The 26,304-nt window shown below is 45.1% G+C and overlaps 2 protein-coding genes and 1 pseudogene across 2 annotated transcripts; 2 read left to right on the top strand and 1 right to left on the bottom strand.

Moving 5' to 3' along the window:
• Positions 1-278: 278 nt before the first annotated feature.
• LOC106560951 (secreted frizzled-related protein 2-like) lies at positions 279-1,795 on the top strand. The gene is made up of 3 exons (XM_014124422.1): positions 279-562; positions 1,044-1,309; positions 1,485-1,795. The coding sequence occupies exons 1-3, from the start codon at positions 279-281 to the stop codon at positions 1,793-1,795; spliced, it is 861 nt and encodes a 286-aa protein (XP_013979897.1).
• A 7,783-nt stretch (positions 1,796-9,578) lies between these two features.
• On the top strand, positions 9,579-18,220 carry LOC106560950 (prolactin-like; annotated as a pseudogene).
• A 1,024-nt stretch (positions 18,221-19,244) lies between these two features.
• LOC106560973 (homeobox protein DBX2-like) lies at positions 19,245-24,396 on the bottom strand. Its single transcript, XM_014124462.3, has 4 exons — positions 23,907-24,396; positions 22,579-22,668; positions 20,364-20,548; positions 19,245-20,026 (listed from the first exon to the last, which is right to left on the bottom strand). The coding sequence occupies exons 1-4, from the start codon at positions 24,214-24,216 to the stop codon at positions 19,751-19,753; spliced, it is 861 nt and encodes a 286-aa protein (XP_013979937.1). The 5' UTR covers positions 24,217-24,396; the 3' UTR covers positions 19,245-19,750.
• Between the last annotated feature and the right edge of the window lie 1,908 nt (positions 24,397-26,304).

The raw sequence follows: 26,304 nt of genomic DNA on the forward strand, positions 1-26,304 counted from the left end.
TGTGATTGCGCTCTCTCATAATGCCCCCCCCCCCCCTTCCATTCACCTATTACCCCCCTCTCTGTCTGCATTCATCACAAAACAAGCCATTGTCTCCTCTCACACGCCGTCTCAGTCTCTTTGATGGGTAGTTGATAACAGTCTGATTCGGCTTTGCTGACTGCATATATAGAGGAGACCACTGGTACAGAGAGACATTACCTCTCCTACAGAAACAAGCAACAGCAGCACCCACCTTCTCGTTTGGATTCTTAGTCAGGACTTTGTTTCTCTTCACTATGGATCTCCTCACCGTAACCCTGGCTCTCTTGGTTCTCCTGACCCCAGCCTGGGGCTTCGACATGGGCCAGTCGACCCGGTGCGTACCCATCCCCCACCAGATGAGTGTGTGCCAGGACGTGGGCTACTCGGAGATGAGGCTGCCAAACTTCCTGGGCCACAGCAGCCTGGAGGGCGAAGTGGTTCCCCGCTCGGAGGACTGGAGACCCCTGCTGCAGACTGGCTGCCATCCCCATGCCCAAGCCTTCCTCTGCTCCCTCATCGCCCCTGTCTGCCTCGACACGTACGTCTATAGCTTCTGTTATCCTTTTACCTATTCATGTCCTCTTCTACCTTTGTATGTCCTGTCTGTCTGTCTGTCTGTCTGTCTGTCTGTCTGTCTGTCTGTCTGTCTGTCTGTCTGTCTGTCTGTCTGTCTGTCTGTCTGTCTGTCTGTCTGTCTGTCTGTCTGTCTGTCTGTCTGTCTGTCTGTCTGTCTGTCTGTCTGTCTGTCTGTCTGTCTGTCTGTCTGTCTGTGTCTCCATACTATGCCTCTCTCATCCTTCTCTGTCAATCTGGCTGTTCTTTCGCCTGTGTTTTGCGTCGGTCTGCCTAGTTCCTTCCCACTTTCTCTTGCTAACTCCTTCTTAAGAGGAATCTATCCACTACTCAATTTTCACCCCTTAACTATTCACACCAGTGTGTGTCTACAGTGTAACATTCCTGCAATTTCCAGAGTGCCCACTGCGTTCTTAAACGTAACCCTGTGTCTCTCCCATCTCCAGGTTTATCCAGCCATGCCATAGCCTGTGCGTGGCCGTCAGGGACAGCTGTGCCCCAGTACTGGCCTGTCAGGGCCACATCTGGCCAGAGGCGCTGGACTGTGACCGTTTCCCTGCCCAGGAGGACATGTGTCTGACCCCCCACCCCAAACACAGCAACAGCCACCTCACCAAAGCATTGCCTAAGCCTGCATGCCAAGCCTGTCCTTCCGTGGAGGAGCACCCTACACTGAAGACGGTTCTGGACGCTCTGTGCCAGGATGACTTTGGTAAGCATGTGCAATAATGTACTTTATGCCTGTGCATCTTTCTATTGTTTAGTGTGTTACGGAAGTGTATTAATGTTATTTTGTGTGTATATTTGTGTGTGTTTGTACCATACATATGTGTGTAATTCTGTCCAAGCTAGCATACTCATCCTCTCTCCTCTCTCTCTTCCCCCAGCTGTAACAGCCAAGCTGTCTCGCCGGCGCCGGCCCTCGGGGGAGCCAGAGTTTGAGGTGGAGGGCCGGGTAGAGTTTATCCGCCAGGGCCCCCTGCTTCCCTACGACACCCAGCACCTCCTCCAGCAGTGGCTGCTCATTAACCTACGGTGTGCCAACGCCCTAGTCCGGCCCGGCCGTGCCCAGCTCTACCTGCTGACTGGGGCGGTGCAGCCAGATGGCACCCTGGCCCTCACCCGCCTCTTCCCCTGGCACAAGAAGGACCACAGCATCGCAGTGGCCACGCGCAAGTGGAAGCACTCCAAGTGTTGAGTGCCTGGACGATGTATAGGGATGGAAAAACTTGAGCTCTGATGAATCTGTGTTGCTTAGAATGACATCCTTACTCACACAAGCCAGGACTCGGCATAATATCCATTTTTTTTTTAAATAATTAGTATAAGGCCTAAGTATATGACGTTTTCTGATGTTACTGACTTGATGCAGGAGGGCAGAGGAGCGTGGAGTTAGAGCTGGACTCTCTCACTGACATGACCCTCTGCTTCCCTCTGCTGCTCCTTCACAGTAGCTCAGCTCCGTCTGAGAGCACACAGCAATAGAATGCACTCTAAAAACTGTACATAGGAAGAGCTAAATGTAAATGATTTCTAAAGAGTATTCTTTTCTATTTAGATAATGCCGTATTTATGTGTTTTGTATGTTCGATTTGTCTGTTAAGTCAGTGAAAATGATATTATAATAAAATATTTACCAACCGTATTTCGACTGAAGTAGTGTTGGTTATTCTACTGTCTATGATTGATACATTTGATTTAAAATAGCCGAATAGCTGGACCCCTAAGGCCAAGGTGAGTGCAGAATGTTTTTGTTTTTTTACATGTGCATGATGTCCTTATAGTGTAAGATGTCCAATGGATGACGAAAATACCATAATATACTGTGTTATTATGTACAAACAAACAAGTATTGCCTGAATACACTTTTGAAGTTAATACAATCAATCAATCAAATGTATTTATAGAGTCCTTTTTACAACACCAGTTGTCACAAAGTGCTTATACAGAAACCCAGCCTAAAACCCCAAACAGCAAGCAATACAGATGTAGAAGCATGGTGGCTAGGAAAAACTCCCTAGAAAGGCAGGAACCTAGGAAGAAACCTAGAGAGGAACCAGGCTCTAAGGGGTGGCCAGTCCTCTTCTGGCTGTGCCGGGTGGAGATTATAAGAGTTGCCATTAAGGCCAGATCATTCTTCAAGATGTTCAAACGTTCATAGATGACCAGAAGGGTCAAATAATAATCACACTTGTTGTTAAGGGCACGTAAGGTCAGCACCTCGGGAGTTAATGTCAGTTGACAGAATGAGCAGTATGGCATTGTCATGCTGGAGGGTCATGTCAGGATGAGCCTGAAGGAAGGTACCACATGAGGAAGGAGAATATCTTCCCTGTAATGCACAGCGTTGAGATTGCCTGCAATGACAACAAGCTCAGTCCGATGATGCTGTGACACACCGCCCCAGACCATGACGGACCCTCCAATTGACATACATGATTACATTGGGTGTGTTCAGTTACACATTAATTAGTATTCAGCATGTCCTCATCTGGGATTTGAACTCACAACCTCTTGATTCACAGTACTGTGATCTTCCTGCGACACCACCACGTCTATGTCAACTAGTTGTTATTCTGACTATTCTCTCATCATTGATTAATTTGATTGACATTTCTTTATAGTTGTCTTATGTTGATGGGGGCATGTTAACCTGTTTTAGTGACACTCATGAATCACTATGATCAATAAACGTTTTTCTTAAGTGTACTTTTAACAGAGCTTAGATTTACACTTCATAGAGGGGCCTGAAGCATCACGGCTTTGGGGAAAAACACTGGGAAGAGAGGACGCACAATCAGGGGTGGACCAGACCAGACAGGAAACTGGGGAGAGAGAAGAGAAGAATAAATAGTTGACTAAATACAACACATTTTGGAAATGGGATTGAGAGAAAAAAGCCAGATCACCATTCTCTTCAAAGTGCTTGTTCTGGTCCATTGCTAAGTGGCATCGCCTCATGGACAACCTGTCAACGCAAACATCATCATACATAATTCATATACTGTCAACGCAAACATCATCATAAATAATCCATATGCTGTAAACATAAACATCATACATAATCAATATACTGTCAACGCAAACATCATCATACATAATCCATATGCTATAAACATAAACATCATACATAATTCATATACTGTCAACGCAAACATCATCATACATAATTCATATACTGTCAACACAAACGTCATACTTAATCAATATACTGTCAACACAAACATCATCATACATAATCCATATACTGTCAATCTGTATACTGTCAACCTGTCACACATTATCTATGCTAAAGGAACAGAGATCAACACTTAGGTAGTGACACAGAAAGGATCCTTCCCAGAACCAGGACAAGGCTGAAGGTGGGCTCCTGTTGAAGGTGGGCTCCTGAGTGGTGCAGTGTTCTAAGGCACTGTGTCTCAGCACTAGAGGGGTAACTACAGACACTCTGGTTCAAAGCCAGGCTGTTTCACAACTTGCTGTGATTGGGAGTCCCATAGAGTGGTGCACAACTGTCTGGTGTAGGCTGTCATTGTAAATGGAAGTTTGTTCATAACTGACTTGCCAAGTGAAATAAAAAAGCATCTAGAGGCTTTCCACTAGATGTTGGAACATTACTGCAGGGCTTCAATTCAGCCAGAAGAACATTAGTGAGGTCAGGCAAGGATGTTGGGTGATTAGGCCTGGCTTGCAGTCAGTGTTCCAATTCATCCCAAAAGTGTTAGATGGGGTTGACAAATGGGTTCTGGAATGAAACAGTCCAAAACTGAGAGAATTAAGCCCTTCATTCTAGAATGACTCATGATATTTTTATAGCTCCACAAAGCATAGGCCTACCACTGGATGCAAAACCATGTGACAATCATAACAATTCTCTTGCACTTCATTCAACCTAGGGTCAAAAGAGATCCCCAACGTCTATGTCCCTTGCACACACTGCCATCTCATGGTAGCAGCTTCCCCATGAGAAATTGGGGAGCTGACATCAACTTCCAAATAGGCCTATTGAGTGAGCGGCATTGTTTTACAAAGTGAAATAAGAACTATACTAAACAAAAATATGAATGCAACATGCAACAATTTCAACAATTTTACTGAATTACAGTTCATAAAAGTTTCCTTAGGCTAATCCTAATCTATGGATTTCACATGACTGTGTAAATCAAATCAAATTTTGATTGTCACATACACTTGTTTAGCAGATGTTTTTGCGGGTGTAGCAAAAGGCTTGTGTTTCTAGCTCCAACAGTGCAGTAATATCTAATAAGTAATATCTAATAATTTCACAACAATACACACAATACACACATATCTAAAGTCTAAAGGGGCGCAGCCATTGGATGAGCCAATCAGAATGGGTTTTTCCCCACAAAAGGGCTTTATTACAGACAGAAATAGTTCTCAGTTTTATCAACTGTCCGGGTGCTGGTCTCAGACGATCCCACAGGTGAAGAAGTTGGATGTGGAGGTCCTGGGCTGGCGTGGTTACACAAGGTCTGCGGTTGTGAGGCTGGTTGGATGTACTGCCAAATTATCTAAAACGATGTTGGAGGTGGTTTATGGTGGAGAAATAAACAATAAATTCTCTGCCAACAGCTCTGGTGGACTTTCTTGCAGTCAGCATAACAATTGCACGCTCCCTCAAAACTTGAGACATCAGTGGCATTGTGTTGTGAGACAAAACTGCACATTTTAGAGTGTCTATTGTCCCCAGAAAAAGGTGGACCTGTGTAATGATCATGTTGTTTGATCAGCTTCTTGATATGAAACACCTGTCAGGAAGATGGATTATCTTGGCAAATGACAAATTGCTCACTAACAGGGATGTAAACAAATTTGTGCACACAATTTGAGAGAAATAAGCGTTTTGTGCTTATGGAACATTTCTGAATTATTTTTTTTCAGCTCATGAAACTTGGTACCAACACTATAGCATTTACAGTTTTGTTCAGCTTTTGGCATGAGTACATCCAGTGGAGGAAAAAGTGCCCAAAGATACCTTAATAGAAAATGACTCAAGTGAAAATCACCCAGTTGTAACGACTGTTGTGAGAGAGAGTGGACCAAAACGCAGCGGAGTTAGTGTTCATCATATTTAATTATTAAACGGAACACTATACAACTACAAAATAAGAAACTGACAGCCAAACAGTCCTGTCAGGTGAAACACAATGACAGAAACAATTACACACAAAACCCAAAGGAAAAACATGCTCCTTATGTGTGACTCCCAATCAGCAACAACGAGCTTCAGCTGTGCCTGATTGGGAGCCACACACGGCCCAAAACAAAGAAATACAAAAACATAGAAAAAGGAACATAGAACGCCCACCCAATGTAACACCCTGGCCTAACCAAAATAAAGAACAAAAACCCCTCTCTATGGCCAGGGTGTTACAGTACCCTCCCCCCAAGGTGCGGACTCCGGCCGCAAAACCTGACACTGAAGGGGAGGGTCCGGGTGGGCCTTCTTACGGCGGCGGCTCAGGTGCGGGACGTGGCCTCTGTTCCACCCTTGGCGTCGCCCTCTTAGGTGGCACACCTGGCCGCGCCGAAGGTCTGATGGGCGACCCTGACTGCGCCCGGCTGGCGGACGGCCCTGGTTGCGCCCGGCTGGCGGGCGGCAATGGCTGCGCCCGGCTGGCGGCCGGCGATGGCTGCGCCCGGCTGGCGGGCGACCCTGGTTGCGCCCGGCTGGTGGGCGTCCCTGGCTGCGCCCGGCTGGCAGGTGTCCCTGGCGGCTCTGGCGGCACTGACCCAGGATTCACCAGGCTGGGGAGATACGAAGGAGGCCTGGCCCTGGGCGCAAGCACAGGACTCACCAGTCTGGCAGGCGGCTCTGGCAGCTCCGGCGGCTCCGGGCTGGCGGGCGGCTCTGGCGGCTCTGGCCCAGGATTCACCAGGCTGGGGAGACATGAAGGAGGCCTGGCCCTGGGCACAGGCACAGGACTCACCAGGCTGGGGAGACATGAAAGAGGCCTGGCCCTCGGCGTAGGCACAAGACTCACCGGGCTGGCGGGCGGCTCTGACTGCTCTGGACAGGCGGGCGGCTCTGGCGGCTCCGGACAGGCGGGCGGCTCTGGCGGCTCCGGACTGGCGGGCGGCTCTGGCGGCTCCGGACTGGCGGGCAGCTCTGGCGGCTCCGGACTGGCGGGCAGCTCTGGCGGCTCCGGACTGGCGGGCAGCTCTGGTGGCTCCAGACTGGCGAGGCTGGGCTGACGCACTAGAAGCCTGATGCGTGGGGCTGGTACTGGACGTGCCAGCCTGGAGACACGCACCTCAAGGCTAGTGCGTGTAGCGGGAAACACTGGACCGTAGAGGCGCACTGGCGGTCTTGAGCGCAGGACTGGCATCACCCCTACTGGCTGGATGCCCACTTTCCCCTGGCACATGCGGGGCGCTGGTACTGCGCGTACCGGCCTGAAAATACCCGGCCTCGCCACAGCACCCATCACCCCAAAGCACGGGACCTGTCCAGTATGTCTCTGCCCAGAAAGGGTACGGGGAGCTGGCCTGGGGCTCCATCCTCGCCCAGCCAAACTACCCTTGTGCCCCCCCACATTTTTTTATTGGGGCTGCCTCTCGGGCTCCCTTACCAGCCGTGTTCCCCAGTCCTCACCAGATTTCCTCCGCTGCTTGGTCCTGTTGTGGTGGGTAATTCTGTAAGGGCTGTCGTCGGAAGAAGGCCAAGGTGCAAACACTAACAGAAACAATTACCCACAAAACCCAAAGGAAAAACATGCTCCTTATGTGTGACTCCCAATCAGCAACAACGAGCTTCAGCTGTGCCTGATTGGGAGCCACACACGGCCCAAAACAAAGAAATACAAAAACATAGAAAAAGGAACATAGAACGCCCACCCAATGTAACACCCTGGCCTAACCAAAATAAAGAACAAAACCCCCTCTCTATGGCCAGGGCGTTACACCAGTAAAATACTACTTGAGTAAAAGTTTTTAAAGTATTTTGTTTTAAATATACTTAAGTATCAAAAGTAAATGTAATTGATAAAATATACTTACATATCAAAAGTAAGCGTATAGGCCTAAGACACTGCATCTTAGTGCTAGAGGCATCACACAGGCCTGGGTTCATTTCCGGACTGTGTCACAACCAGCCATGATTGGGAGTCCCATAGGGCAGCGCACAATTGGTCCAGCGTCGTTAGGGGAGGGTTTGGCCGGGGGGGGGGGGGGGGCTATACTTGGCTCATCACGGTCTAGTGACTCCTTGTGGTGGGGCAGGCGCCTGCAGGCTGACCCCGGTTGTCAGTTGAACGGTGTTTCCTGTGACACATTGGTGCGGCTGGCTTCTGGGTTAAGCCGGCGGGTGTTAAGAAGCGTGGTTTGGCGGGTCATGTTTCGGAGGACGCATGACTCGACTTTCGCCTCCCAAGCCTGTTGGGAAGTTGCAGCGATGAGTTGGGGAGAAAAAGGGTGTACAATCCAACAAATAATAGATGAAGTATAAATCATTTCAAAGTCCTTATATTAAGCATACCAGATGGAAAACTAAAAATTACTTACGTAGTGCTTTCAAGTACTTTACACCACTGAGCGCATCGGCCATAGCCAGTGAGTGAGCTGCACCTCATTGGGTGAGTCACTGGAACTAGAAAGCTTTTTCAGGACTAGAATTTCCTCCTTATACTGTACAATATGTATGCTCCACTCACCTAGGCCTACACTATTGATGGATTCAAGACAAGGTCCTTTTTATTGACCTAAGATTCTCTGTTTGTCAGTTTCAAAGTAGCCTGTCATTTCGATCATTTGTGTGGTATTAATAAATATTCTGTCTCCAGTCATCTAAAACGGTGTAGAATTGCATAAAATGCGTTTATAAAAGGCCACATTTTTTGGGGGGACCTAGGCAAATATTTTTCTGCAAGCGCCTCTACGCTACTGCTCTATGCCAGTATGTATGTCACGCCCTGACCATAGAGAGCCTTTCTATTTCTCTATTTGGTCAGGTCAGGGTGTGATTTGTGTGGGCAATCTAGTTTTCTTATTTCTTTGTTTGGCCGGGTATGGTCCCCAATCAGAGGCTGCTGTCTATCGTTGTCTCTGATTGGGGATCAAACTTAGGCAACCCTTTTCCCACCTGTGATTGTGGGATCTTGTTTTTGTGCAGCTGCCTGTGAGCAGCCCAGAACATCAAGTTTTGTTTCCCTTCTGTATTGTTTTTTGGTTTCACTTTGAATAAAGGATGTGGAATTCCACGCATGCTGCGCCTTGGTTTATTTATGATAGGGAGTTTGAAGACAGCGATCGTGACAATGTAAAAGCGATGATAATGCATGCAATGCTTTTTAATAAAGGTGATTTTTTTTAAATGCGTTTCGGTACCTCGGAGGCCTCCAGGTCACCCCCCTCTCGGGCTCACTTTTTGTTCTGCTACCTCCCAGTCTACAAATTAAGCACTGAATCTGTTACCTCCACTATACCACCACCAAGTAGGTCAAATGATGTCACATAAGGTCACATTGGTATTAGTGACGGAGTGCTTCGAGACTCACACATGGACTTCGTTTGTTAAGGATTTGGAGGGATTGTGTGCAATGTGAGTTCTTTTAGAGTTCTTATGCAGTTCATACCAGACTGTGGAGGGCCAGTAAAACTTTATTTCAGGGCTCCATTAAAATACATTAATACATCTCTGCTGACGCCATTGTGATCTGCCTGATTATCTGTCTCTCTCTCTTTTTCTCTGTCTCTTTTTTCTGATGCGATGCTATTCCGCCGGGTTTCCTTCTGTCCGCCCCAGGGTGTGAGGAGTGGATATGACTAACAGAGACAAAACCATGGCTTTATTACCCCCTCCTCATGTTTAATGAACAACGACGTCATCATACAGTCATAGTCATAGAGTCCAGTCATGTAGTCCAGACATATGCCTGGACAGTAAGTGACAGACCACTGCTGACCAACCACAACAAATGTCAACCCATCAACAGGACTGGCAACCAATCGGACGGACCATGAAGCAGAGTAAGAGCTGGATGTAGTTTTAACTTGGATTTCCAGTTTACATTTGCTTATGATTTGAGTATCTCCAACTGACTTTTTCCTCTTGCTGTTGCTTTCTCTTACATTGGTGTGGGTTGTTTTCCTTGTCCTGGTATATGTGGACCATAAGGCTGGCCGGGCCCCCATCTGTGCCCATAGACAGGCAGGGTGCCATGCACTGTCCCTGGCAGGCCTTTTCGACAGGGTATTCAGCAGTCTGCCAGAATGCATGATATCTCCAGCGATCTACACTCAGAGTTTGTGAGTCGCTCCTCTATTTTAGTCTCCTCTGCCCTCCTTTCTCTTGCTCGTTCTCTCTTTCTCTCACTCTCCTCTCTCAACTTTGAGATTACATCATTACTTATTATCTACTTATTATCCCCTGTTCCTCATTTTTATCATCCTTTTCTCTTATTTTACATCTCTTCCAAAGGAGCAATATTTCCTCCCCATGAAAAACCACATTAGAAAACGGAAATGCCACAGCTTTCACAAACTTACACCAGATGACAAGGAGAATGCACAGAGACTAGCAGTGTGTCACGCCCTGACCTGAGAGAGAGGGTTTGTTTCTCTATGTGGTTAGGTCAGGGTGTGTGGTGGGCATTCTATATGTTGTATTTCTTTGTGTTGGGCCGAGTATGGTTCCTAACCAGAGGAAGCTGTCTATCGTTGTCTCTGATTAGGAACCATACTTAGGCAGCCTGTTTTTCCTTTGGGTTTTGTGGGTAGTTGTTTTCCGTTTAGTTGTAAGTACCTGACATAACTGTCTGCTGTAATTTTTTGTTTAATTTGTAAAGTGTTCATTCTTTCGCATTGAACTACAAGATGAACATATTCCATGCTGCACCTTGGTCTACTCAGTTTGACGCCTGTGACACAGTGAGCCAAGCACTTTATAGTCCTATCTAAATGTTATTGTGTCTGCATGTGTTTAAACTCTCTCTGCATGTCTCTTCTGCATGTTCATATCTGCACCCTTCTGTATCATGTTAATAAAGTGACTATTTAAAAAATATATATATTTCATCTTTATTTAACCAGGTAGGCCAGTTGAGAACAAGTTCTCATTTACAACTGCGACCTGGCCAAGATAAAGCAAAGCAGTGTGACACAAACAACAACACAGAGTTACACATGGAATAAACAAACGTACAGTCAATAACACAATAGAAAAAATCTATACATATACAGTGTGTGCAAATGAGGTAAGATTAGGGAGGTAGGGCCGAAGTGGCGAAGTAATTACAATTCATAGGATGTTTTTGTGCTGGTCAAGGGCAGTCAGGTCTGGAGTGAACCAAGGGCTATATCTGTTCCTGGTTCTACATTTTTTGAATGGGGCATGCTTATTTAAGACGGTGAGGAAAGCACTTTTAAAGAATAACCAGGTATCCTCTACTGACAAAATGAGGTCAATATCCTTCCAGGATACCCGGGCCAGGTTGATTAGAAAGGCCTGCTCGCTGAAGTGTTTTAGGGAGCGTTTGACAGTGATGAGGGGTGGTCGTTTGACCGCAGACCCATTACGGACAATGAGGCAGTGATCGCTGAGATCCTGGTTGAAGACAGCAGAGGTATATTTAGAGGACAGGTTGGTCAGGATGATATCTATGAGGGTACCCATGTTTACAGATTTGGGGTTGTACCTGGTAGGTTCATTGATATAATTGATATAATGGCAACGGAGGGGATGGCTGCCGTTTTACGGGCTCCTAACCAACTGTGCCATTTTTATTTTTGCATTGTTTGTAACTTATTTTGTACATAAAGTTGCTGCTACCGTCATTTTTGACTGAAAAGAGCTTCTTGACATCAGAACAACGATTACTCACCTCGAACTGGACAAATATTTTTTCTTTAATGAGTCCAACGTGACGGATATACTGCTTCCCGGAGACCAGGCCCAAATTCCTGTCATTCGTGTGAAGAAAAGACAGAGATACAGGGGATGAAGGTCGGGGTGCCTTCTGAAGATTTGTAGGCGAGTGAGTAAATTGCCATTACCATCAGTTCTATTGGCCAACATGCAATCACTGGAAAACAAACTGAATGATCTACGGTCGAGACTATCCTACCAACGGGACATTAAAAACAGTAATATCTTATGTTTTGTCACCAAAGCCCCATACACTATCCACCACTGCGACCTGTACGCTCTCATTGGTTGGCCCTCGCTTCATACTCGTCGCCAAACCCTACAGGTTATCTACAAGTCTTTGCTAGGTAAAGCCCCGCCTTATCTCAGCTCACTGGTCACCATAGCAGCACCCACTCGTAGCACGTGCTCCAGCAGGTATATCTCACTGGTCACCCCCAAAGCCAATTTCTCCTTTGGTTGCCTTTCCTTCCAATTCTCTGCTGCCAATAACTGGAGCGAACTGCAAAAATCACTGAAGCTGGAGACTCATATCTCACTCACTAGCTTTAAGCACCAGCTGTCAGAGCAGCTCACAGAACACTGCACCTGTATATAGCCCATCTGTAAACGGCCCATCTATCTACCTCATCCCCATACTGTATTTATTTTATTTATCTTGCTCCTTTGCACCCCAGTATCTCTGCTTGCACATTCATCTTCTGCACATCTACCATTCCAGTGTTTAATTGCTATATTGTAATTACTTCGCCACCATGGCCTATTTATTGCCTTAACTCCCTTATCTTTCCTCATTTGCACTCACTGTATATAGACTTTTTGTTTTCTTTTTTTCTACTGTATTATTGACTGTATGTTTGTTTATTCCATGTGTAACTCTGTGTTGTTGTATGTGTCGAATTGCTATGCTTTATCTTGGCCAGGTCGCAGTTGCAAATGAGAACTTGTTCTCAACTAGACTACCTGGTTAAATAAAGGTGAAATAAATAAAAAATGTTTCACCGAGTCATGGCTGAATGACAACACAGATAATATAGAGCTGGCTGGGTTTTCCGTGTATCGGCAAGAAAGAGCAGCTACATCTGATAAGACGACAACTGGTGCGCAATGTTTAATATTAAATAATTCTCGAGGTGTTGCTCGCCTGAAGTAGATTGCCTAATGATAAGCTGTAGACCACACTATCTAACAAGAGAGTTATCATCTATGTTATTCATAGCCGTCTATTTACCCCCACAAACCGATGCTGTCACTTAGACCGCACTCAACGAGCTGTATAGCACCCACTCGTAGCAAACAAGAAAAATGCTCATCCAGAAGCGGCGCTCCTAGTGGCCGGCGACTTTAATGCAGGCAAACTTAAATCCGTTTTGCCTATTTTCTACCAGCATGTCATATGTGCAACCAGAGGAAAAAACACTCTAGACCACCTTTACTTCACACACAGGCATGCATACAAAGCTCTCCCTCACCCTCCATTTGGTAAATCTGACCATAATTATATCCTCCTGATTCCTGCTTACAAGCAAAAACTAAAGCAGGAAGTACCAGTGACTCGCTCAATACGGAAGTGGACAGATGACGCGGATGCTACGCTACGGGACTGTTTTGCTAGCACAGACTGGAATATGTTCCGTGATTCATCCAATGGTATTGAGGAGTATACCCCCTCAGTCACCCACTTCATCAATAAGTGCATTGACGACGTCATCCCCACAGTGACCGTACGTACATAATCCAACCGGAAGCCATGGATTATAGGCAACATCCGCACTGAGCTAAAGGCTAGAGCTGCTGCTTTCAAGGAACGGGACACTAATCCGGACGCTTATAAGAAATCGCGCTATGCCCTCAGATGAACCATCAAACAGGCAAAGTGTCAATACAGGACTAAGAGTGAATGTAAAGTACTTAAGTAAAAATACTATATAGTACTTCTTAAGTCATTTTTTGGAGTATCTGTACTTTACTTTTGTGATAGAAAAATTACATATTTACCTGGTTGGTTTGATATTAATAGTTAGCAATTAATACTTAACAAATAGGACATTTCTGTTCTGTTCAATTCTGTGTTTCTGTAAAGAGATGGTTTCCACTCTAGCTTCCTGCAGTTAGTCTGCTAGAGATAGCTTGAGCTGACAATGACTTGGTGATAAAAACCTAAAAGCTGGCATTCGATAGACAAGATGTGGTGTGTGTGACCCGATATAGAGATAGCCTGGAAGAGTTTAGAAGAATCAAATCAAATCAAATGTATTTATATAGCACTTCTTACATCAGCTGATATCACAAAGTGCTGTACAGAAACCCAGCCTAAAACCCCAAACAGCAAGCAATGCAGGTGTAGAAGCACGGTGGCTAGGAAAAACTCCCTAAAAAGGCCAAAACCTAGGAAGAAACCTAGAGAGGAACCAGGCTATGAGGGGTAGCCAGTCCTCTTCTGGCTGTGCCGGGTGGAGATTATAACAGCACATGGCCTAGATGTTCAAATGTTCATAAATGACCAGCATTGTCAAATAATAATAATCATAGTAGTTGTCGAGGGTGCAACAAGTCAGTAACAAAAGGGTAAGTGTCAGTTGGCTTTTTCATAGCCGATCTTTGAGAGTATCTCTACCGCTCCTGCTGTCTCTAGAGAGTTGAAAACAGCAGGTCTGGGACAGGTAGCACGTCCGGTGAATAGGTCAGGGTTCCAGCAGGTCTGGGACAACAGGTCTGGGACAGGTAGCACGTCCGGTGAACAGGTCAGGGTTCCATAGCTGCAGGCAGAACAGTTGGAACTGGAGCAGCAGCACGGCCAGGTGAACTGGGGACAGCAAGGAGTCATCAAGCCAGGTAGTCCTGAGGCATGGTCCTAGGGCTCAGGTCCTCCGAGAGAGAGAAAGAAAGAAAGAGAAAGAGAGAATTAGAGAGAGCATATTTAAATTCACACAGGACACTGGAAAAGACAAGAGAAATACTCCAGATGTGACAGACTGACCCTAGCCCCCCGACACATAAACTACTGCAGCATAAATACTGGAGGCTGAGACAGGAGGGGTCAGGAGACACTGTGGCCCCATCCAATGAAACCCCCGGACAGGGCCAAACAGGTAGGATATAACCCCACCCACTTTGCCATAGCACAGCCTCCACACCACTGGAGGGATATCTCCAACCACCAACATACCATCCCGGGACAAGGCCGAGTACAGCCCACAAAGATCTCCGCCACGGCACAGCCCAAGGGGGGGGCGCCAACCCAGACAGGAAGACTACGTCAGTGACTCAACCCACTCAAGTGACGCACCCCTCCCAGGGACGGCATGGAAGAACACCAGTAAGCCAGTGACTCAGCCCCCGTAATAGGGGTAGAGGCAGAGAATCCCAGTGGAATGAGGGGAAACCGGCCAGGCAGAGACAGCAAGGGCGGTTCGTTGCTCCAGCCTTTCCGTTCACCTTCACACCCCTGGGCCAGACTACACTTAATCATAGGACCTACTGAAGAGATATGTCTTCAGTAAAGACTTAAAGGTTGAGACTGAGTCTGCGTCTCTCACATGGGTAGGCAGACTATTCCATAAAAATGGAGCTCTATAGGAGAAAGCCCTGCCTCCAGCTGTTTGCTTAGAAATTCTAGGAACAATTAGGAGGCCCGCGTCTTGTGACCGTAGCGTACGTGTAGGTATGTACGGCAGGACCAAATCGGAAAGATAGGTAGGAGCAAGCCCATGTAATGCTTTGTAGGTTAGCAGTAAAACCTTGAAATCAGCCCTTGCCTTAACAGGAAGCCAGTGTAGGGAGGCTAGCACTGGAGTAATATGATCACATTTTTTGGTTCTAGTCAGGATTCTAGCAGCCGTATTTAGCACTAACTGAAGTTTATTTAGTGCTTTATCCGGGTAGCCGGAAAGTAGAGCATTGCAGTAGTCCAATCTAGAAGTAACAAAGGCATGGATTAATTTTTCTGCGTAATTTTTGGACAGAAAGTTTCTGATTTTTGCAATGTTACGTAGATGGAAAAAAGCTGTCCTTGAAACAGTCTTGATATGTTCTTCAAAAGAGAGATCAGGGTCCAGAGTAACGCCGAGGTCCTTCACAGTTTTATTTGAGACGACTGTACAACCATCCAGATTAATTGTCAGATTCAACAGAAGATCTCTTTGTTTCTTGGGACCTAGAACAAGCATCTCTGTTTTTTCCGAGTTTAAGAGTAGAAAGTTTGCAGCCATCCACTTCCTTATGTTTGAGACACAGGCTTCTAGCGAGGGCAATTTTGGGGCTTCACCATGTTTCATTGAAATGTACAGCTGTGTGTCATCCGCATAGCAGTGAAATTTTACATTATGTTTTCGAATGACATCCCCAAGAGGTAAAATATATAGTGAAAACAATAGTGGTCCTAAAACGGAACCTTGAGGAACACCGAAATGTACAGTTGATTTGTCAGAGGACAAACCATTCACAGAGAGAAACTGATATATTTCCGACAGATAAGTCCTAAACCAGGCCAGAACTTGTCCATGTAGACCAATTTGGGTTTCCAATCTCTCCAAAAGAATGTGGTGATCGATGGTATCAAAAGCAGCACTAAGATCTAGGAGCACGAGGACAGACGCAGAACCTCGGTCTGACGTCATTAAAAGGTCCTTTACCACCTTCACAAGTGCAGTCTCAGTGCTATGATGGGGTCCAAAACCAGATTGAAGCTTTTCGTGTACATTGTTTGTCTTCAGGAAGGCAGTGAGTTGCTGCGCAACAGCTTTTTCAAAATTTTTGGAGAGGAATGGAAGATTCGATATAGGACGATAGTTTTTTTATAATTTCTGGGTCAAGATTTGGCTTTTTCAAGAGAGGCTTTATTACTGGCACTTTTAGTGAGTTTGGTACACATCCGGTGGATAGAGAGCCGTTTATTATGTTCAACATAGGAGGGCCAAGCACAGAAAGCAGCTCTTTCAGTAGTTTAGTTGGAATAGGGTCCAGTATGCAGCTTGAAGGTTTAGAGGCCATGATTATTTTCATCATTGTGTCAAGAGATATAGTACTAAAACACTTTAGTGTCTCCCTTGATCCTAGGTCCTGGCAGGGTTGTGCAGACTCAGGACAGCGGAGCTTTGGAGGAATACGCAGATTTAAAGAGGAGTCCGTAATTTGCTTTCTAATGATCATGATCTTTTCCTCAAAGAAGTTCATGAATTCATCACTGCTGAAGTGAGAGCCATCCTCTCCTGGGGAATGCTGCTTTATAATTAACTTTGCGACAGTATCAAAAAGACATTTCGGATTGTTCTTATTTTCCTCAATTAAGTTGGAAAATTAGGATGATCGAGCAGCAGTGAGGGCTCTTCGATACTGCACGGTACTGTCTTTCCAAGCTAGTCGGAAGACTTCCAGTTTGGTGTGGCGCCATTTCCGTTCCAATTTTCTGGAAGCTTGCTTCAGAGCACGTGTATTTTCTGTATACCAGGGAGCTAGTTTCTTATGCAAATGTTTTTTGTTTTTAGGGGTGCAACTGCATCTAGGGTATTGCGCAAGGTTAAATTGAGTTCCTCGGTTAGGTGGTTAACTGATTTTTGTCCTCTGACGTCCTTGGGTAGGCAGAGGGAGTCTGGAAGGGCATCAAGGAATCTTTGGGTTGTCTGAGAATTTATAGCACGACTTTTAATGCTTCTTGGTTGGGGTCTGAGCAGATTATTTGTTGCGATTGCGAACGTAATAAAATGGTGGTCCGATAGTCCAGGATTATGAGGAAAAACATTAAGATCCACAACATTTATTCCATGGGACAAAACTAGCAAATATTTTTAACTGCGTTGTTGATTAAAGGCTTGTAAGTAAGCATTTCCCGGTAACGTCTACACCTGTTGTATTCACCGCATGTGATGAATACAATTTGATTTGATTTGATTTGACTAGTGGTAGTCTCTTGTCTGCCTGCTCTGTATAGTACTGTAGAGTAAAGTTGAGCATAATTGATTCCACTGTTATAAGTGAGTAAAATTGACTCAACTGGACAGATGAAAGTGTAATAACTATCAATAAAAGTTATTGTCTGTATCTGATTTGGACCCACCCCTCCCCCCCTTCCTGCCAGAGAGAGGAGCTGACAGAGGTCATCCTGAAGCTTCTGGGGCTTGGGGAGAACCCCTGTCCCAGCTCCACCACAGCATGGGTCAGGGCCAAGCTCAGGCTCAGCACCAGGACCAGGAGTTTAACCACTACAGCTCCAACAAGTCTCTGGAGATGAGTGACATGCTGCTGGAGTTACAGACCGGAGTGGAGTGGCTGAGAAGGTAAGAGTCAGACACTGTGTGTGTGTGTGTGTGTGTGTGTGTGTGTGTGTGTGTGTGTGTGTGTGTGTGTGTGTGTGTGTGTGTGCGTGCGTGTGTGTGCGTGTGTGTGTGTGTGTGTGTGTGTGTGTGTGTGTGTGTGTGTGTGTGTGTGTGTGTGTGCGTGTGCGAAAGAGTGTGACTACTATGTGCATACAGTACTTCCATCTCTGCAGCCTGCTGTCTAGAGTGATTTGTATCCCACAGACACGGTCTCTGTATGTTTATCTGCCTCAGATGCAGTTGCTGGGAATGATCAGTCACTCTCTGAGGCCCTGGCTCTTCCCCCCTTCCTCCTCCCCCTCCACCTCGGAGATTGACCCCATGGACCACCAGTACCTCCTCTACTGCTTCAAACTCCAACAAGGTCCAGAGCTACCTCCGCATCCTGAAGTATACCCTCCTCCCTGAGCAGGGCTGTTGAGGTGTGTCCAGCTGTCCAAACCACAATCTAACATCCACTCTGGTTGCACAGGACCAGCATATCATCTAACATCCGCTCTGGTTGCACAGGTCCAGCATATCATCTAACATCCGCTCTGGTTGCACAGGTCCAGCATATCATCTGACATTCGCTCTGGTTGCACAGGTCCAGCATATCATCTAACATCTGCTCTGGTTGCACAGGTCCAGCATATCATCTAACATCCGCTCTGGTTGCACAGGTCTAGCATATCATCTAACATCCGCTCTGGTTACACAGGTCCAGCATATCATCTGACATCCACTCTGGTTGCACAGGTCCAGCATATCATCTGACATTCGCTCTGGTTGCACAGGTCCAGCATATCATCTAACATCTGCTCTGGTTGCACAGGTCCAGCATATCATCTAACATTCACTCTGGTTGCACAGGTCCAGCATATCATCTAACGTTCACTCTGGTTGCACAGGTCCAGCATATCATCTAACATCCGCTCTGGTTGCCCAGGTCCAGCATATCATCTAACATCCGCTCTGGTTGCAGAGGTCCAGCATATCATCTGACATTCGCTCTGGTTGCACAGGTCCAGCATATCAACAAACATTCACTCTGGTTGCACAGGTCCAGCATATCATCTAACATTCGCTATGGTTGATTTACATACTGTTACACTGTTACATTTATTGGGCATTTTATATTTGTAATATCTGTCATTTATTTGATATTTTCCCTGAGGTCCTTGGTTAAAAGCACTATCTTTAGTGATGAACTGTATTTTTGTAAATATTAAAGACTAACTTATTAAGTTTGTCTTGTATTACTATGGGGTGCTCAGCGCCTTGAATATTACCATGGAATGAAGAAATCAGCATTTAATGAATAATTTTATTTACAGATTTTGTTTCAGTTAGGAGTAAAACAAACATTCTGAATACAATATTACGTGTTAAACCATTTACGCATGGTTGTGTGTAGCTGACTAACCTTCAATGTGTGTTAATATACAATGTATGGTCTAATGAATGTTTTGTTTTTGAGATTTGTATTGATCATTCAAAAACACTTTCCAAAAACACATTCAAAAACACTTTCAGTCAGTCTACAAAATGTTGCTACACAATAGCAACCCACACAATATTAAAATGACAAGTATTTTATTGTTATGGAGTGTTAGTCGTTTTATCCAATGTTCAGACAGTCCCTTTTCAATCATGCCTCACAACACTGACCCTCATCTTCCCACTGGGCACAGACGTCATTTCAACTTCTAGATTTGGTTTACATTTGGTTGAGTTGTCAACTAACATGAATTCAATGTGAAATCAGCAAAAAAAATTACCATGCCGTCGGATTTAGGTAAAATGTTGGATGAAAAAAAGACGAAATTGCCTTATGTTGATGACTTTTTTCCCAATCCAATCAGTTTCCACGTTGATTCAACATCATGTATCATTTTTTGTTGAAATGACGTGGAAACAACGTTGATTCAACCAGTTTTTGCCCAGTGGTTTCTCTCAGTCTTTAATCCTCTCATGGGTCAGAGGTCATAGTGTGTCTGTGCAGACTCAGTGGCTGTATCAAAGTCACACGTTTCTTGCATGGCTCTTTCTCTATGGTAACTCCTGTTTCCCTGTCCCACTGCTGTGATGATGATCTGTCTAATGCCGTGCCCGTGCTCTCTGGTGCCTCCTCTTCCTGTTTGCAGCCCCGGGACATGAGCTCCTCCATGGGGGAGCGGCCGCTGTGGGCCTCCTTCTCCTTACAGTTCCTCCACTTCATCCTCCGGTTCTGGAACCAGATCTTCACCTACAGTAGACACACAGGTCAGTGAGAGGTTCAGACTGAGGTGCCATTCAGTTTTGTTTAGTCAAATCTAAGTCTATGATACAGCAGAGAGCATGACCTATTTGATCTACTTACAATTATCACAATAGTGAAAGCCGTACTCTAACAGCATTTTAAGATGAGGAACACTTACAATAGAAGTGACTCTAGATATTTACTAAATCTAAGCTGCAGCACCCAAATAATATGTGTTTGCACGCAATGAAGAGGTGAGATGAGAAGGCCTATAATGTAGCACGGGATGTAAAATGAGGTTGTTATGGGCACCGACCTAGACAGGAGCTATATGGCATCCTACCTGAGACTCCTTCAGGCTGAGATCTGCTGCCAGCTTGTTCCTGTCTGTCTTGCTGATGTACTTCTGTCTCTTGAACGTTTTCTCCAGCTCCTTCCTCTGCTCCTCAGAGAACACCGCCCTCCTCAGGATCCCTCGCCGGGATTTGGGGCTCGTATCCGGGGACCACATAGGAATGTTGGCTCCCTCTGGAAGGTCAGAGGTCAGAATCATTCATATTCATGTTTTTATTCCATCTAATAATAACCTGAAAGGGAAATGTCATTGGGTTATGGATGAGTTAACTCATTTGCATTGACGTATATTCTCTGTTGCATGAAGGCAATGGCACATTGCACTACTAGAGACAAGTACCAATTATTGAATATGGAAATGGGTCTAACTTAAATAAGGTCAATAACAAGCATGCATTTGAATAAGAAAATAAATGTATTATATTTCCATATCAAGCGGACCGAAATAGAAAATCATCCAAATAATAAATGGGGAAAGGATCTTCAGCATTATTCTGGTTTATCATGTCCAGTCCAGTCCAAAGCACTGAATATATCCTCATACTGATGATAAAAGGCAGACTCATCCACTAAATGGCTCACTTCCTGACTCACTATCTACATGGGTTGTGCCCATCTACTGTAGCCAATCTTATACACGCTTACTCTCCACTTGCGTCAATCTGTCTAATTTAACAAAATGGGGGTGACTAAAGAGAGAATGGAGACCCGTTTTCACCGGGGAGAAAGGGATTTGGTGAACTCTGAGGAGCAATCCCACGCTGCCTCACTCACAGGTGCACGCACAACAAAAGTCAAGTGGAACAATTTACCAAATACCATTGAGCAATGCCTTTTTAATCTGTACGACAAATCTGCACACAGACCACCTCGGGGGAGCGAGTAACCGGTTTAGACATGCTCCTCAGGCCTCCATTGGGCCTCAATGGCTTCCACTTAAACGGACGATTAACAGGTCACTCCCGGGGGCTACGTGTGTGTCTGCCCCCTTGGTCTGAGCTCACAACCCTGAGGGACCCACCACAAAAGAGACTGTTCGTTGAAAGGCCACTACTCTTGCTGGCTCAGCGCTCCTCACTAAATCTTTTCTCTTGCAGGTATGGGCCCGGTTCTATGGGAAGATGAGCTCGAATAAGTCTATAAAAGTCACTTTCATTGAGTTCTTTATGTTCCATTAAGGGAACTTTAAATGGGCAGGAATGAGAGTGAGGTGACAGGAGAAAGGAGGGTTAGTGGGCTGTTCCCGGGCACAGCCCCCTTTCTGCAGAGGAACGGCTGTGTTTACTGCGTTTTTTGTGCTTCGCAGAATTCATTGCTGCGGGGTCGCGTGTGGATGGTGGAGTGAAAGTGCCGATTGGTCACGGCCGGGCATGGCATTGTCCTGTTGCTGGGCACTGTGGGAAAGTGTCAGCCCACTAAGAGGGACCAGGGGGTATTTACTGAGGGATGCTATTTGCTGCCTCACTTGTCAGAAGTCACAGGACTTAGCAACTAGCACCACAACCCTGACAGAAGTTAGGATAAAGCGATGTTGTCCACATAATGAGACTTTTCCTATGAAAAGGTTAATACAGACTTCACAACAAATGCAATTACATAACATAATACAGATCCATATTCCAGGGGATATAGATTCTGGTTTGATGTACATTTTTCAGATAATCAGCTACAGGAAATCATCTTAAGAGCCTCATTATAAACACAAACAATCCCCTCCTTTTGGCAGGATCATAAACAGTTTCCTCACACTGGACCAATTATCACAGTTGGATCAACTATCAGCCAAATGTTCCTTTTTGCTGAGGCTGAGCTCAATGCCACTGAGAGACAATAAAAATGTCACACAGAGACCAATAACAGACTGTTACAGTGGCATCTCACTGATCATTACAGTCCTAATCTGACAGAGACAAAATGTTTATTAGCTCTGCATATTTGAGTGAGTCGGTGTGTGTATCTATATGAGTGCAAATGGGGGCCTCTACGGCCATAAAAGCCCCCCAGCACCGCTCCATAACCTCCTCCCCACCCCACCCCCTGGGTCTAAATAGCTGTGAATGGTCATGAATAGCAGTGCAGAGAGTTGAGTGGAGAATTAGCTCCCTGGCATTGCATCAGTAATTAGCCGTAGAGAGTATAGGAAACCCTGCTGCTAATGCTTAGAGAGGAGCTGAGGCATCGCTGATGAAGCATAAAACACTCACCGGAGAAGACAGATGGAGGGCTGGACCCACCACAGCACACTGCTGCCAGCAGATACTGAGGGCCCCGTAGAAACACACTGCTCAACAGGCCTGTAGAGAGGAGGGTGGGAGGGAGAGAGTTTCATTAAATTGCACTGTAAATGTATAATAAATGCTGGCAGGTGAAAATCCATGAATGAACTGTGGTGGAAGTATATATATTTTTCTGCTAAACCATCCACTCAGTGTAAAAACAATTACATACATCATGTTTTGAGTAGCCAAATGATTATCGTCCGGAAATGAAATGTATTAAAAATAAATGAATGGCTGTAGTGAAATTAAATGTGGTAGAACATAACAGCACTTGGTTATACAGTATGTCATTAAAGGGGCAATCTGTAGTTTGCTACATCCATTTGTGGACTTATAAATGAATGATACACACTCAATGATTCTTTAATAATATTATATGTGTCTCATGAGCTTTGTTCAACTGTTGTACCCCATCAGAAAACAAAATATAAGCTTGTTTTAGTCAAATCTTTGTAAACAAAGCACTATATAGCCTAACAAAATGGTTAAAACTATAATTTGATAGCATGGACGGTTAGTCCTTGCATCCATAGCTCTGTCTAGGAATTTGAGAGTGGTTACATTTCTCCAGACCTATCTCTCAGCTATTTACCAAAACAAGGGCGGGGACATTTCTTTATTCTTGTTTCAATTGTTGATTGCCGATTTAATATTCAGCTTTGAGTGTGATTAATACAATGTTTTACATGTGTAGTGCTATGATATGTCTTATTTCTAAGAATAGATCTTAAACATGAGCATTCTTCGGTAAACGTTTTGATGAATTCAATTTCTAATGTTTTAGAATTATATTTACAAAGAACAAAGCAAATTAAGAAAAAGCCAGTACAATGTATCAAATGTTTATCGGATATTATTTTCAGAAAAATAAATATTATATCTGAACTGAACACAAGAAAGGAAAATAAAGTAAGATATTGTAGTGTTTGCACTTCCTTAAAGTGGCTTTTTAATGATACATCTATATAAAATGTTTTATGTTATTTCTGGAAATAAACTAAACTTGATTGATTCTGAATGATTCAAATCATGTCAAATAACTGGTTTGGTCAAATCGGAAGAACATCTTTTGTCATTAGACAAGGTATATTCAAAAAAGTTTGTTACAATGTATACACTAAACAAAATCAAAAACGTGCATTTTCCCTAAGTGTGGTTTCAAATGTGTACAGGCTAGATCTCACAATCAACAATATGATAGAATAGCATACATAATGCTCATCATGATGTTTTGTATCATATGTGGCTTTTACCTGAGTGTGACCGAGGAGGAAGCTCCCTGTCTTTGACTCGTTTACAGTTCTGACTCTGGCCCTGGTAGACAACATGCTGAGGGCCCCAGGTTCTCCTGTGGTGGCCGGTCACGGGACCCCTGAAGAACCCACCTGTTGGTCCATCTGAGTTGGGCGAGGATGAGGAAGAGGATGGCCCCGCCGAGCGCAGCAGATTGTCGATGAGGAAGCTCTTCCCTGATCTCCCAAAGCCTGGGTGAGTAGGTGAAACTGCTGCCATATTCATGCTCTTCTTCCCGCTCTGCTTCTGCCCTGCGATCATCCCCTTCATGTGACCCTAAGGAAAGCTCCCTCACTCACCTCACAGCACAGCAGTCACAGGGCCAAGTAACACAAGTGACTCCAGTCTGGGATATAATCCCTCCAAGACTAACCAGGGCCAACTTCATTAAAGTCCCAGGAAAACAAAAGTTCTCTCTAACTCTCTTCTTCTCTGCTCTCCTTCTCGTCTCCAGGGTCTGCAGTTTGCTCCGGGGCTGCCGTGTGATTGGCTAAGAGGCTCTAATGTGATTCTCAATTCAGATAAGACTGGGTCCGTTCTGGAGTGGCAGAAGGTGTGTCCGTCTCCATTCATTATGTCAACTTGCCTATTAAATGATAGACACCCAAGACAATGGACTGCTGGCCAAAGTTTAACGTGGACCAAATGTATTTCTCAGTCTTGCAGTAAATAGTTTTCTATTTTCTTCAGCCACCTTCAGAGCACCCATTGTGTCCCATAGAAAGGCATGGAGGGCAATTAAATAGTTGCAGCTTCGTTCACACAATGCATAATAATATTATTTGGTTTGGTTTGATCTAGGTCACCGTTTGTGTTAAGTTGGTTGCACGATGACCAACGAGGAAAAAAAAGCTAATTCCCACATAGAATGTGATTCTGCACATTGCTTTCTCATTAATACATTTTTCAAAAGTCAACAATTGTATAATTATTCTGATGGTGTAATACTGTCCAAGTGTGACACAGAATTGAAATATTCTTGACATTTAAATGAAACTTTTTTCCCTTGTTTTCTAGTCAAATGCCAGACTCAACAGGTCATTCATACTCAACTTCTGACTCTATGAACTCAAACCAATGAATACCTCTTTCAGATTGCCTCTGTAATGGCCTAAGTGCTATTCTCCAGCCACTTCCCTCTTCTCTTCAGTGACTATTTGGACCACTCCACTATGGCATGGCACTCACATATTTGACAGGCCTATGGGTTCCTGCTTGAGATAGAAAGTTACTCTGCCCCCGGTTGCTAGATTCTGCCTGTTTTAAAAAGACTTACCGTCCAGCTTGACAGAAATATGCACAAAGCTGATGCAGTGCTGTATGTGAAGGATCTACAACAGTTAACCCCAGGTTCTGATGTGGACGATAGGGAGACACTTTGTAAGAGATCAAAACTATAGACTCCACTCCTACTGTACTGTGGAGCTGAAATATCAAAGATCAAATGAAGTGGTTATGTGAGAAGAATAGGACAACGGCTGCAGTTTATCACTGTATATAATATTGCAACGAATTCAGGAGTAGCCGAACTGGGACTCAAACCCAGACCTGTTGTTATACATTCATTGAATTTCAGAGGCACAGTTGAAGCCTACAGACACACAAACACAGTGAGGTTGCGTGTGGTATATATTAGCCAATGGGTGGCTGGCGTCACGTGTAACCGTGTAACCCTGATCTGACTGCTCCTGCTAATGATACCCAGCCTCATAATAGAGGAGCTGGGGAAAAGGAGGCCGACTGAAATGAAACAAAATTGGGGGACAGTAAACAAGCATGTCCGGGCAGGGCGAGGGGGGGTGCACGGTTCGGGGGACACCTCATGCTGGGCATGGAAATTGCTCCAGACAGCCGGGCCCATTGTCTGGCCACCAGGGAGCCAAAGGTTGCTTGTAATCAAATTTGAGGTTTTATATTCCCCAGACTAGTGGAGAAAGCGACTGTGGTGTCTCGTGTGAGGGGTGTTAGTGGGCTCAGGCTGTGCTATCTACCTCTGTGTGTACCTAATGCGGGTTTACATGCTCCACATGGACCGCTATTTGAGATACAGCCATAGGCTTTTGTCTGGTGCGGAAGGGAGCCATTTGTTCATGACACAGTGAAGCACAGGCTGAGCCACAGGCAGCAGTGTGAGACGATTAATCTCCACATAAATAGATACTGCAAAAGCAAAGTGTTACATTCATAAAGCACACTGCAGCTCTTAGGATAATGGCTGCAAGATGAGTGCTATGTTGTTTGTGTAAGAGAGGTGTCATTTGAGAAGCTGGTGATGTAACGGGTAAGCCTCTTTCAGTTGTTCCGTTCCAGCTCTGTACCAAAGAGGGTTATTTCCTTGATGATTTTGACTACGCTTAT

The sequence above is a fragment of the Salmo salar genome, chromosome 10 (genome assembly GCF_965601325.2).
Source record: "Salmo salar chromosome 10, fSalSal1, whole genome shotgun sequence".
Lineage (NCBI taxonomy): Eukaryota > Metazoa > Chordata > Actinopteri > Salmoniformes > Salmonidae > Salmo > Salmo salar.

Coding starts and splice junctions, on each gene's coding strand:
- LOC106560951 (XM_014124422.1), top strand. CDS start 279: ATGGATCTCCTCACCGTAACCCTGGCTCTCTTGGTTCTCCTGACCCCA. Junction 563..1,043: donor GCCCCTGTCTGCCTCGACAC/GTACGTCTATAG, acceptor TCCCATCTCCAG/GTTTATCCAGCCATGCCATA. Junction 1,310..1,484: donor TCTGTGCCAGGATGACTTTG/GTAAGCATGTGC, acceptor CTCTTCCCCCAG/CTGTAACAGCCAAGCTGTCT.
- LOC106560973 (XM_014124462.3), bottom strand. CDS start 24,216: ATGAAGGGGATGATCGCAGGGCAGAAGCAGAGCGGGAAGAAGAGCATG. Junction 22,669..23,906: donor TCCTCCTCGGTCACACTCAG/GTAAAAGCCACA, acceptor TCCTCTCTACAG/GCCTGTTGAGCAGTGTGTTT. Junction 20,027..20,363: donor TCAGCCTGAAGGAGTCTCAG/GTAGGATGCCAT, acceptor TGTCTACTGTAG/GTGAAGATCTGGTTCCAGAA.